Source organism: Delphinapterus leucas, chromosome 10 (assembly GCF_059928025.1).
Source record: "Delphinapterus leucas isolate spDelLeu-1000000601 "Yukka" chromosome 10, BTC_Dleu_Yukka2, whole genome shotgun sequence".
Lineage (NCBI taxonomy): Eukaryota > Metazoa > Chordata > Mammalia > Artiodactyla > Monodontidae > Delphinapterus > Delphinapterus leucas.
Genome location: NC_143138.1, coordinates 48,133,653 through 48,146,791, shown reverse-complemented (window position 1 = coordinate 48,146,791; position 13,139 = coordinate 48,133,653). Strand labels below are relative to the sequence as shown.

At 36.5% G+C, this 13,139-nt stretch overlaps 1 protein-coding gene across 1 annotated transcript in view; it reads left to right on the top strand.

Annotated features, from left to right (window-relative positions):
* NEK10 (NIMA related kinase 10) overlaps positions 1–13,139 on the top strand; it is a 308,999-nt gene that overhangs the window by 76,668 nt on the left and 219,192 nt on the right. The window contains exons 20-23 of the mRNA XM_089918950.1: positions 234–371; positions 4,501–4,546; positions 6,742–6,863; positions 7,007–7,109. Coding sequence (XP_089775076.1) covers positions 234–371; positions 4,501–4,546; positions 6,742–6,863; positions 7,007–7,109 — 409 coding nt within the window. The remainder of the gene's footprint in view (positions 1–233; positions 372–4,500; positions 4,547–6,741; positions 6,864–7,006; positions 7,110–13,139) is intronic.

Genomic DNA, 13,139 nt, shown 5'->3' with positions numbered 1-13,139 from the left:
TCACACCAGTGTTTCTGTATTTACCAAGTAAAATCCTATGAAATATTGCAGGCTGATCCAGGATATACCAATTTTTTTGAGGTGAGCTTAGTGTAAATACAAATTTACTTTTTAAAGATATATGACTTATTTAGATGACTTGGCTTAATCATGTGACCTTATTAATCTAATCACTTTCTTCCCCTCTCTACTCCCAAACCATTCTTTTTTTTTTTTTGTCTCCTTTATTTTAGGTTAGAAAGCATAGTGGTCAAAATCTTTTAGCAATGAAAGAAGTCAATTTACATAACCCAGCATTTGGAAAGGATAAAAAAGATCGAGACAGCAGTGTAAGGAATATTGTTTCTGAATTAACCATAATTAAAGAGCAGGTAAATGCTTTTGTTTATGAAGACGGTTTCCTTAAAAAATGTCATCAAAAAAAGTAGAATTCATGTGCTGTCCTTGTCCGTGCTGTGTAAGAACTGGTTCTGCTTAATATAATTGGCATTGAGGTGATATCAATCACCAGGTTTTCTCCTAAGGCTTGACATTGAACCATAGACATAACTGTATCAGGGCCAGGGATGCAGAACAATTGAGTTCACAGCACAGAGAGTATTATATATGAGAAAGCATATTCGTTTCCTTCTTATTATATTGTAGAATATTTGGTTACTTTGTTACATGCATAAGAATATGACTAAGGCTTCCCTGACTTTTGTCAAATGGAACCAAGTTGTTAACGTTCCTCAGATATGGCTTATGTAATCTAAAATGTGAATTTTCAAGATGGGTTATTATTTATTGACATGAGCAAAACATTCTAACATAATGTTCACAACTCATGTATCATTATGAAGGTTTGTTTCAGGAAAAAGAATAAACGTGTCAGAGAGAAATAGGAATTCTTTTTGTGATCAAAGAACACATTGGTTTTTTTTCAACTTTCTTTATTTATACATTCATTATGAATACTGTTTGTCTGTAACTCCTGGGGAGACCAATCAGTTCATGGCTCTTTGTTTTCAAATAGTTAAATTTGCATAGCATCTGTGCTAGGACATAAAGAACCATAAATATGAAGATCTTTTTTCATTGAAATCTCTAGTTCCACTCCAATTTATAATTTACAGTAAATATCATTAATAGGTTGTTTTATAGTTGACTTTTATGTACAAAGAGATTAGATTTTGAAAAGTTAGTGTTTGCTCATATTCCAACACTCTAGCCTTGGGTGGTGTGCTGTTTCATAGCACAAGGCTAGAGCATGACTTTTGCCCTAGGCTGGTCTAATATCTTCATTTGAACCCAAATCTGGATGTAGTCCTGGCCAGTGAGCTAGGTCTAGAATACGGTTCTATTGCTTACCTAGTTCCATATTGTTTAAAATCTGCTGGCCATTTGCTAGTTGATGAGGTAGACTATTGGTTTTAGTATATTTTCTAAGAAAAGAAAGCGTCAGGGTGGGGCCATATAAGAGGCCTCTGCTTGAACTTTGAGGGAGCTCAAAATTGTAGAACTGTGCTTGCACCACGGGCTTAAACCAATGAAAGGACAGTAAATTGAGGTCAAAAAGGAGGAGGTAATGGCAGACAGAAGTGAGAGAAATGGGACTAGAAAGGGAGAGTGTATTTGTTAATATTAAGATTAAGCTGCAGTAACAAAGAAGCCCCAAAGTGCATGGGCTTGAAGGAGAGGTCTCACCGTGCAATGGGTTTTGTCTTCCTGTCAGTCCAGGGTGTGGTGCTCTGCTCCATAAGGTCACACGGGGATGCCCACTCTTCCTCTCCCGTTGCACCTGCCAAGGCACATTTATATCTGCTGGTGCACCCGGCGTTTTGGGTTCAGACATAGGATTCCCCTCACACTCCACTGGGGAGAACTCAGGGATGAGCCCCTTGAGGCTGTGAGAGAGGCTGAGAGGTGTGATCTGTGGTGGGGAAGCACATCCTGCTACAAGTCGGTGGAGTGGAGGAGTGTGAGAGCAGATTTTTGGTGGACAACCAGTAGACTCTCCTTCAAAAGAAGAAAGGCCAGAAAGAGATGCAAGCCATTTATGATGTACCAGTGACTATTCTGAGATAAAACAAATTTCAGTTTACTTAGAAACTCAAATTGTAAATAAACAACCACAAAAATTTAGTATTCTTGTAGAAAATTATTATGTTATTAGATGTTATTATGTTATTAGAAGATGTGGCACATATATACAATGGAATATTACTCAGCCATAAAAAGAAATGAAATTGAGCTATTTGTAATGAGGTGGATAGACCTAGAGTCTGTCATACAGAGTGAAGTAAGTCAGAAAGAGAAAGACAAATACCGTGTGCTAACACATATATATGGAATTTAAGAAAAAAAAAATTTCATGAAGAACCTAGGGGTAAGACGGGAATAAAGACACAGACCTACTAGAGAATGGACTTGAGGACATGGGGAGGGGGAAGGGTAAGCTGTGACAAAGCGAGAGAGTGGCATGGACATATATACACTACCAATCGTAAGGTAGATAGCTAGTGGGAAGCAGCCGCATAGCACAGGGAGATCAGCTCGGTGCTTTGTGACCGCCTGGAGGGGTGGGATAGGGATGGTGGGAGGGAGGGAGATGCAAGAGGGAAGAGATATGGGAAAACATGTATATGTATATGTATAACTGATTCACTTTGTTATAAAGCAGAAACTAACACACCATTGTAAAGCAATTATACTCCAATAAAAATGTAAAAAAAACCCCAACACACTACAAAATAACACATTGCTCAAAGAAAAAGTCTCATATAAATTGGAAATTTTTTTGAACTAAATGAAAATACAACTTATAAAAATCTGTGGGCTGCAATGAAAGCACTGTTTAGAAAGATACATATACACATATATATATATATAAAATATTAAATGTATGTATTAAAAGACAGAAATATCTAAACTCCATATTCTAAGTTTCCATCTTAAAGAAAAAAGAGCAATTCAAGCCTTAAACAAACAGAAGAAATAAAAGTAAAACAGAAATTAATGAAATAAAAAACAAGAATTCCATATAAAAAAATCAACAATATTAAAAGTTTATTCTTTAAAAGACCAGTAAAGTTGATAAATGTCTAGCCAGACTAATCTTGGAAAAAAAAGAAAGACAGACACAGATTACCAATATCAGAAATGAAAGAGGGGTCATCCTTACTGATCACATGAACATTAAAATGATAAAAAAAAAAATACTGCATAAAACTCTATAGCCACAGATCTGACCATGTAGGAGAAATGGATCAATTTCTTAAAACACACAAACTACCAGAACTCATACAAGGAGAAATAAGATAATCTGAATAGGAATACATCTATTAAAGAAATTCCATCAAAAAAAAATAGAATTTCCATGTTACATTCTGAGGTAAACTATGCCAAAGAGAAATTGTTGCTCTCTTTGGTGCCTGGACACTTTTTGTTGAAGTATAATTGACATATGACTGCATATTAGTTTCAGGTGTACAACATGATGATTCAGTATTTGTATGTATTGTGACATGATCACCATAGTAAGTCCAGTTAACATCTACCACACGTAGTTACACATTTTTTCCTTGTGATAAGAACTTTTAGATGGCAAGGAAGACCTTATTCAGGACCACTGCAATAGAAGTCCAACTATTAGAGTAGAGGAGAGAGATTGAACTCAACTCTGAACACAACAGGGATGGCTGGGGATTTACAACCAAAAGGCAGGGCTGGGGGGGTCAAAGGATGGAAAGTTACTAAGAGGAATTTGGTTAGTTATCAGGTTGGGGGAAGAAAAACTTGATTAGGTAACAAAGATGGGGGGATGAGGAACTTGATTGGATATCCGGAGGGCAGAGATGCTCACTAAACTGGCTTAGCAGGATTCTTGCTGAAACCAGGCAGGCCAAGGAGGAGGCCTGGTCCAGAGGAGGACTCTGAGGAGCCTGACCTAATTTTGTTCAAGGATGGAGTCCTTGGCAATTATTATTATTATTTTAATGGAGTTAATAACTCTTAGGTTATTTCAGTTTCAAACTAATAATTTTGGAGAGCATAGAAAGACACCAGTCATGTAAATAGACACAGTGTATATAAACATTTAAGTGGCAGGGGGAGGTTAAGAGCATAGTATATGTGTTCAAAATTAATTGTTTCATTTCAGTTTTCTCCTCTATGCAATCTGTGTGTGATGTTGGGACAGGAAGTGTTAAATGAGTTCTTAAGATAGCTTCCAGTTCTACAGTCCTCTAATTTAGTTAAATTAGGTGATAAAGAACAATCAGTTTTCAATTCTATTTGGTAAGGCTATATGGGAGATTGCTATTTTCAGAACAGTTTTGTTAGCAGCAAATAAAAAGAATCCTGAAAAATTAGATGATATCTTGAAATGCTTTGTTTTATAAATAAATATAAATATGATGATTTCTTTTTTGTTTTCAAGTATGAAATCCAACTAAATTGTCTGTGAAAACAAGTTTATATTTTGAAGTAGTATAATGTTTGTTATTTATTTTCTTATAGCTTTATCATCCCAATGTTGTACGCTATTACAAAACATTTCTGGAAAGTAAGTGTGAGTTTCCATGATATTTCTAATAATGTATCTATGTTACTTACATATTTTTATTTTAGAATGTTACAAAATAAGCTTAGTCGACTATTTTCTCTACCTTTTTTGTTGTCTGTATGACCTTGGATGACATTTCTTGATCAGTGAGACACTGATAATCAATGATCAAAAGATACTTATAAAATTCTTAGATCCCTATATGTAAGACTGCATGAACAAACCAAAATAATAATTATTGCTATTTTCATATACAAAAAGCCCATAGTAGGATCAGGAGAAAAGAAAACTAAAGGTTGGTAGCTTCTTTAAGAAAGAATGACATTTTTTTGTCATCTTTTAGAAAAAATGACATTTTCCACCCCCCAAATAAATTGGATCTAGGTTTTTTGAGATTTCTTTTTCTTCAAGTTCAGGTAATTGCCACAAGGTGGCAATGGAGCCCTGACTGATTCTGCATCATCATTCAGATGATGGAATATGGAATCAAATCTTGAGATGAAACCAAACTCAGTCACTTGTTTTAAAAAAATAGGACATTTGACTGAAGTAATATACATATTAATAGACCTTATATGCTTCACCTGTGAAATTTCAAAATAAATCTTTAAAGGGGCTTCCTTGCTGCCTCTTTATCAGTGCTATTGTTATGCAAACCTGTTGTGTACTTTGCCATGTTATGATTTTACCCATCTCCCTTCCTCTGGTTGACTCAGAGGAACTCAGTGCTGAAACTCCTCAGTACATCCTGCCCCCTTGGCCATTTGTTCTTGATATTAGAATAATTTCCCATAATTTAGTGCATAGCCCATCATAAAGAGATCTAGACTAGCTTCTGACTTGTACTGAAGTGACATAACTTGTCTTAATTTAAAAACAAAATAACCTGACTTCTTCCAAAAAGAATTGGCAGTGGCTTAAAAATACATAAGATAGGGCTTCCCTCGTGGCGCAGTGGTTGAGAGTCCGCCTGCCGATGCAGGGGACACGGGTTCGTGCCCCGATCCGGGAAGATCCCACGTGCCGCGGAGCGGCTGGGCCCGTGGGCCATGGCCGCTGAGCCTGCGCGTCCGGAGCCTGTGCTCCGCAACAGGAGAGGCCACAACAGTGAGAGGCCCGCGTACCGCAAAAAAAAAACAAAAAAAAAACCATAAGATAAAATAGATTAAGAAATCATGATAAAAGGAAATAAAAGGTGAGAAAATTAATGTTAGGGGCAAGATTAGTACATACAGTAAATATTTCTTGGGATTATGAAGAATTGGAAACAATATAAATGTCAATCTTTAGGAGAATGATTAAATAAATTATGATACATCTGTATTGTGGAATACTATGTAACCAACAGAAAGAATGGTGTGGGTCTGTGTGTACTGACGAACATATAAGAATGTTGAATGAAAAAAGTATAAGTTGCAGAATATGTATGGTGTGGCTTCATTTTTGTAAATGTTGTATATATACATATTTTACATACATCCAAAACATTACAAAAGATACATATCACATACTGTTGTTAATAGTTACATATTGACTTTGGAGGAGAAAGTAGAATTTACTTCTGTTTCTTGGCATCCAAAGCAAAAAGACAAACCCAGTCAGTTATGTGAGGTTCCTGGGATCCATGAGCTGAAATCTGGAGGAGGCCAGCTTTCTCAGCTCTTGAGCTGGCATCACAGAAATTTCCATCATGGGTGGTATATCCAGTGGGGTCATTGCTAAACCACGGTATGATTTCATTGTAAAATACTGTAAGGTAAATCTACGAGACTGAAGAACAGTGCAGTTTAATGTCTGAATGTCTGGCTTGATTTAAGGGTAAATTTTAGACCATTGAGAGGAAAGCTGGGTTTACCTGTTCTTCAGGGAATCCTCCATGATTTGGGATCATTTACTTGCTCTCTCTGGTGCCTCTCAACCCTTCCACATCCTGGTGTACATAGAAAATGATAAAGTTTGCCAGCGTAAACTTATGCTAGGAGGTTGCCTGTAGCTGAAAGAGACTGTTGCTGGGCTCCGGTTGTCCCCAAGACCCCCTCGCCCCCAGCCCCTCCAGAGCTGATTGGGTCCATGTCTCTAACTCTTTTGTGTTGTGCCCTGAACACCCATTGGGAAACTTGGATTCTAGTTCATAAGTTTTTTCAAAATGTCTATATTGAATTTATTTCTATTACCTTTTCTTGTTTTTTATATAGATGATAGGTTGTATATAGTTATGGAGCTTATAGAAGGGGCCCCTCTTGGAGAGCATTTCAGTTCTTTGAAGGAAAAACAACATCATTTTGCTGAAGAGAGACTATGGAAAATATTTATACAGGTATCTTTTATCTTCATTAACTTTTTCTATGAAACAGTAAACTTCTGAGCTGATTTCCTAGAATTGTGTGTAGTGATCATGAGTGGCTGTCTTATCTGTATATATAGGGGAAATAACATTTGTTTGTTCTTTGCTGTTTGAAGCTGTGCCTAGCTCTTCGGTACTTACACAAGGAGAAGAGGATCATCCATAGAGACCTGACGCCAAACAACATTATGTTGGGGGATAAGGACAGAGTAACAGTTAGTAAGTATAAAAATCTGAAAATTTTCAACTTGAGAGTCTCTGAATATTATTCTAGGGCAGAGTTGTTCGATAGAACTTTCTGCACTGAATGGCATGTTCTCTGTCTGCACTGTCTGGTATGGCAGCCACTGGCCACATGTGGCTATCAGGCACTTGAAATGTGTCTGATAGCCTATGTGCCTGAGGATATGAATTTTAAATTCTATCAAATTTTAGTTAATTTAAATATCCCTATGTGACTATGGATACTGTATTGGACAGTGACTAGTGTAGTTCTTGATGACTGAGTTGTATTTTGCCTATATGAGAGAATAAAATACTCTTAGATTGCTTGGGCATTTAATTCCTAAATCAATGGTTTCTAGGTTTTTTCCTTTCTGTAGAACACTTCTTCATCAACAAAGCCTTTTAGAACCACCACATGAGCACATTGTTGAACTATTTTAATATAGTCTGTGACATATGGGTGACAAATGTACATATCAAGGGCTGTAAAAAATCCAGCCATTTGTATACTTCAACATTTTCACTTTTTATCACAATATTTTCAACTGTAGCAGGTAAGTTGTCTAATTCTTAATCATAAGTTAAATGAACTTTTTAGCTTAGAGCGATATATTAGCTTTCTCCTGCCCTCTTCACTCACGAACACTTAAGTTACTCCCATGGACTATTAATGGTTTGCCAACTGTAAGTAGGGAGACATCTCTAAATCAGTGGTCTGCAAATATTTGTGATCATGAAATTCCATTAGTAAATTCTTTTGATAATACACTCTAGTATATCAATATGTATGCTTATTTATGAATTCTGTACACATATCACTGTATAATTATTCTATGGTACATACAGTCAACAGAAATAAACTATAAAGGGGTACATTAAAATTCAAAATAGGGGTGTTGATATTTTTCACCCCACCCCCACCCGCCAGTGGATTGCCTTAGGCACCCAGCTTTGGAGGCCACTGCCCTAAATTTTATTGATGTGAAAGACATTTGACAACATTTTAAAGCTGAGTCTCTTAGTTTGGGAAGAATCTGATTCCTCATGAAGGCAATTCCAAATGTACACATTTACCCATAACCACATCCTCAGTAACAACGATTAGATTCACTGTCCAGATTTTTTAGAGTAGAACATGTTATATCAGTTTAAAAAATAAAAAATATCCTAAAACAGAAGTTTTATTGATAACCTTCAATGCAAAGTTACTTGGAAATATTTCAAGCCAGTGCTTTGTGAAATGTGAGATGAGACCAAATAATTGTGACTCTTCATCTCAGATACACATTTGCTTAATCATTAGAAGTTAATCATAATTTTGTTCATCATAAGCTTTTTACTTTTTATAAATTACACTTGTGTTTCCTTAATACTATTTATATGCTTGTAGATATTTTAATTTATAAGTTAATAAGGATTATTATAAATTGTGTGTTTGAATTTCATAGCAAACAGTATATATAATTTTAAATAGTATTAAATAGATTTGTTTAATAGTTTAATAGATCTGTTTAATCCTTCTAAGATGACTATTCAGGTCATATTTTCTGAGTAATAGCCAACCCCACATTCCATTTTCTTACTAAGATTAGCTGCAGTCATTTCCTTTGGTTACATTTAAATACATTGAGATTAATCTTTTATTGTAGTAGCCTGATTTATTTTCTTTCTAAACTTATTTTAAGTAATTTTTATATTTATTTTCTTTAACCAGTAGCACACATAAAAATGGCTTACAAAATAAAATAGTGCTAAAAATCTTATAAAGAAAAGCCTACCTCTTTGCAACCCCCAGTTCCATTTCCCTAAAACAATCACTTTTCAGTCTTTTTAGCTCTTTCTTCTGGTATCTGGCTTTCCATTGTGATAGTTGAAGATTCAATTTTCTTATTTTTTCTTTGTCCCCATCTGCCATCCTGCAATACACTTATAGCACAATTTGGGGTTAAATCAGCATTCAGTATTTACATTATTACTACTGTGTAATTATTGTTCAATGTTGATTACCTCTCCTTCCTTATAGACCTTTTGTTTTTTCTAGAGTTAATAATTGCCTTCTTGTTTATTTTCCTAGTTTTCTGTGTACCTTTTATTTCTTCTTCCCAAATCTTCTAAAAGGATTATAAAAGCCCTCTCTGTACTGTTTCCACATGATCAAACATGACAGTTACTCTCAGTTTTTTTTTTCCTGGACACCCATTTCCTACACCTCTTTGCTGTAATGTAGACCGGGTTTGACTTTAGGTCTGCTGCACAGCCATTGTCCTGGAACTTTCGTGCTCCTTTTTTTTTTTTTTAATTTGGCCACACTGTGTGGCTTGTGGGATCTCAGTTCCCTGACCAGGGATTGAACCTGGGCTACCGCAGTGAAAGCACTAAATCCTAACCACTAGACCACCAGGGAATTCCCATGCTCCTTTTCTGATCAGAGTCTCTATTTCCTACATCCTGTCTCTTTCTCTTTCTTTTTTAACTCCCCTATTTTGCCAAAGTGTATCTTCTAGTACTTTCCTAGGAAAAAGTGCTTTGGAAGTTATAATTTTTACTTTAAAAAATTTTCTTATTTAGAAATTTTTGAAGTATAAGTGACATATAACATTATATTAGTTTCAGGTGAACAGCATAATGATTTGATATTTGTATACACACTGGAGCCTGCAAGCAGTTGGGTGGAGCTGGGTCTTGGTATCTAGATGGAGACCTCCAGGAGAGCTCATGTCAATTAATATTCCCTGGGGCCTGGAATTCTCTGGTGGTCCAGTGTCCTGGACTCCCACCCCAGAGGCTCAGGCCTGACCCATGGCCAGGGAACCAAGACCCCACAGGGCAAGTGGCACAGCAAAAAAAAAAAAAAAGGAGGGCTTCCCTGGTGGCACAGTGGTTGAGAGTACACCTGCTGATGCAGGGGACATGGGTTCGTGCCCCGGTCCGGGAAGATCCCACATGCCGCAGAGCAGCTGGGTCCGTGAGCTATGGCTGCTGAGCTTGCGCGTCCAGAGCCTGTGGTCCGCAACGGGAGAGGCCACAACAGTGAGAGGCCCGTGTACCGCAAAAAAAAAAAAGAAGAAGAAAAAAAAAAGGAAAAGAAGACAGACAAACAAAACACAAGACAAATGATAAAAACAAAGAGGAAAAAAAAAAGAAAACTAAAATCAAGAAAACAACCAAACAAACAAAACAACCCCAAAGTGAAAATGAACAATAAAAACAAAACTAACAAAAACAAAAAGCAAAACAAAAGCAGAAAGCAAACTAAAAAAAAAAAGCAAAGAAAATGTAAAACACAAAAATGATCAAAAATGTTTATATCTAAAAACAAAACAAAAACAAGAAAAAAAACACAAAATAACAAAAAGTAAAGTAAAAGTAGAAAAATAAAAAATATATTAAAAAATGTTTATAAAGAAAAAATAAAAACAATAACAACAACAGAACAAAACAAAAAATAACAGTAATAATAATATTTTCCTGGGGCCTCAGCTGTTAGTGTCCTTGCCCCCACCATGAGCCACAGCCAACCCCACCTCCCCAGGAGGCCTTCCAATACCTCTAGGTAGGTCTCTGGACCCGCTATGGGCACTGTGGGGCCAGCTCAGCCTCTGACTTGGCCCGACTCCTATGTGTACTTGCCCCCAAAGTCCACAGCTGCTAGAGCTAGACTGGTCTCAGTTGTGGGAGCACTCATTGTCCCTTAGACATTCCATAGACACAGGGTTTACCAAGCTGATCATGGGGATTTAATCCACAGCTTGTGCAGCTGCACAGAGAGATTTCCATTCCTCTTCCTTATTCGCACCGCCCCTGGGGCTCAGCTTTGGTGTTGGCCTCACCTCTGCATGTGGGCTGCCCTCAGGCGTCTGTTCCCTGCCCAGGCAAGAGAGAATGAAAGCAGCAGCTGCTTGGAGCACACTTGCTCACTCAGGCCAGGGAGGAATAAGGCTGCCACAACTGGAGTGTGTGAGAAGTGCCTCCATTGGTTTTTTTTGGGGGGGTTGTTTGTTTGGTTTTTACCGTCCACATATAAGTGAGATTATGCAGTATATCTTTGACTTATTTCACTTAGTATAATGCCTTCAGGGTCCATCCATGTTACTGCAAGTGGCAAGATTTCATTCTTTTTTATGGCTGAATCATATATGTATGTATGTATGTGTATACATGTATATATATGTGTGTATAATGCATATATACATATGAATAAATATATGTAGATATAGATACATATATACACATACATTTCACATTTTTTTTTTCACTCATTTATGATAGCTCTTAGGTTGCTTCCATATCTTGGCTATTTTAAGTAATGCTGCAACTAACTCTTTTCAAATTAATATTTTTGTTTTCTTTGGATAAATACCCAGAAGTGGAATTGCTAGATCTATGATAGTTTTATTGTTAATATTTTTAGGAACCTCCATAGGTTTTCCAAGGTGGTTGTATGAATTTACATTCCTACCAACAGTGCACAAGGGTTCCCTTTCCTTCACATCCTCACCAATGCTTGTTTTTTTTTGTTTTTTGCCTTTTTGATGATAGCCATTCTAACAGGTGTGAAGTGATATATCTCATGTGGTTGTGATTCGTATTTCCTTGATGATTAGGAATATTGAACATCTTATCATGTACCTGTTGGCCATCGTATGTCTTCTTTGGGAAAATATCTATTCAGATCTGCCCATTTTTCAATCAGACTGTTTTTGGGATTTTTTTGTTTTTGCTACAGAGTTGTATGAGTTCTTTATATATTTTCAACATTGACCCTGTATTTGATGTGATTTGCAAATCTTTTCTCCCATTCAGTAGCTTGCCTTTTTATTTTGTTAATGGTTTTCTTTCCTGTGCAGAAGTTTGATGAAGTTTGATGAAGTCCCACTTGTGTATTTTTGCTTTAGTTGCTTTAGTTGCTTTGCTTTGGGTGTCAATTCTAAAAATCATTGCCAAGATCAATGTCAAGGAGCCTACGTTTTCTTCTAGGAGTTTTATGGTTTTGGGTCTTACATGCAAGTCTTTAATCCATTTTGACTTAACTTTTGTGTATGGTATAAGATAGCAGTCCAGTTTCATTCTTTTGCATGTGGCTGTCCAGTTTTCCCAACACCACTGGAAGTTTTAATTTTTAGATGCTTATATGTCACAAAATATTTTTGAGGGACCCTCATATTTGGTTGTTAGTTTGGCTAGGTGTAATATTCTCAGAAGAACATGATTATCCTTCCAAATTTTGAAGGCATTACTCCAGTCTTCTAGTATCCCATTTTGCTGTTAGAAAATCCAATGGTATTCTAATTCCTGTTTCTTGATACATGAGTTGTTTTATGTCTCTGGAAACTTTTAGGACGCTCACTTTATCCACTGCTTTGGATGGGTCTCTTTTCACTCAGTGTGTCTGAAACTAGGTCTGCTCTTCAATCTGGAGACTTAAAACTTCACTCCTGGGAAATTTTCCTGCACTGTTTTTTCACTACTTTTCTTCCATCTGCTTTCTGTGTTTCCTATTCTAGAATTCCTATTATTCTTAGATGTTGTATATTCTAAATACATAAGTCCCTTATGTACGATCCTTCAAGTTGTGAACTTTCAAAGATGTGAACGTGCCTTCCACCAATGTCAGGTGTGAGTAAAATTGCAGCTTGCCCTCCATCTCTTATTGCTGACGACCCTTCAGCTCTACCATCTCCCGCCTCCTCTCCCTCCTCCAGTCAGTATCTCTTCTTGCCTGGTCACTTGCCAGCCCCTATATGCCAGCTGTTGTACTGCACTTTTCAAGGTACTATACTGTAAGATTAAAAATGTTTCCTTTATTTTTTGTGTTTGTTTTTTATGTATTATTTGTGTGAAAAGTATTATAAACCTATTACAGTACAGTACTCTATAGTCAATTGTGTTAGTTGGGTACCTAGGCTAACTTTGTTGGACTTACGAACAAATTGGACTTATGAATGCACTTCAGAACAGGACCCATTTGTATGTCGGGGACTTGCTGTAGTCTAATTTTTAAAATAATTGTTCTCTTAGTTTTCA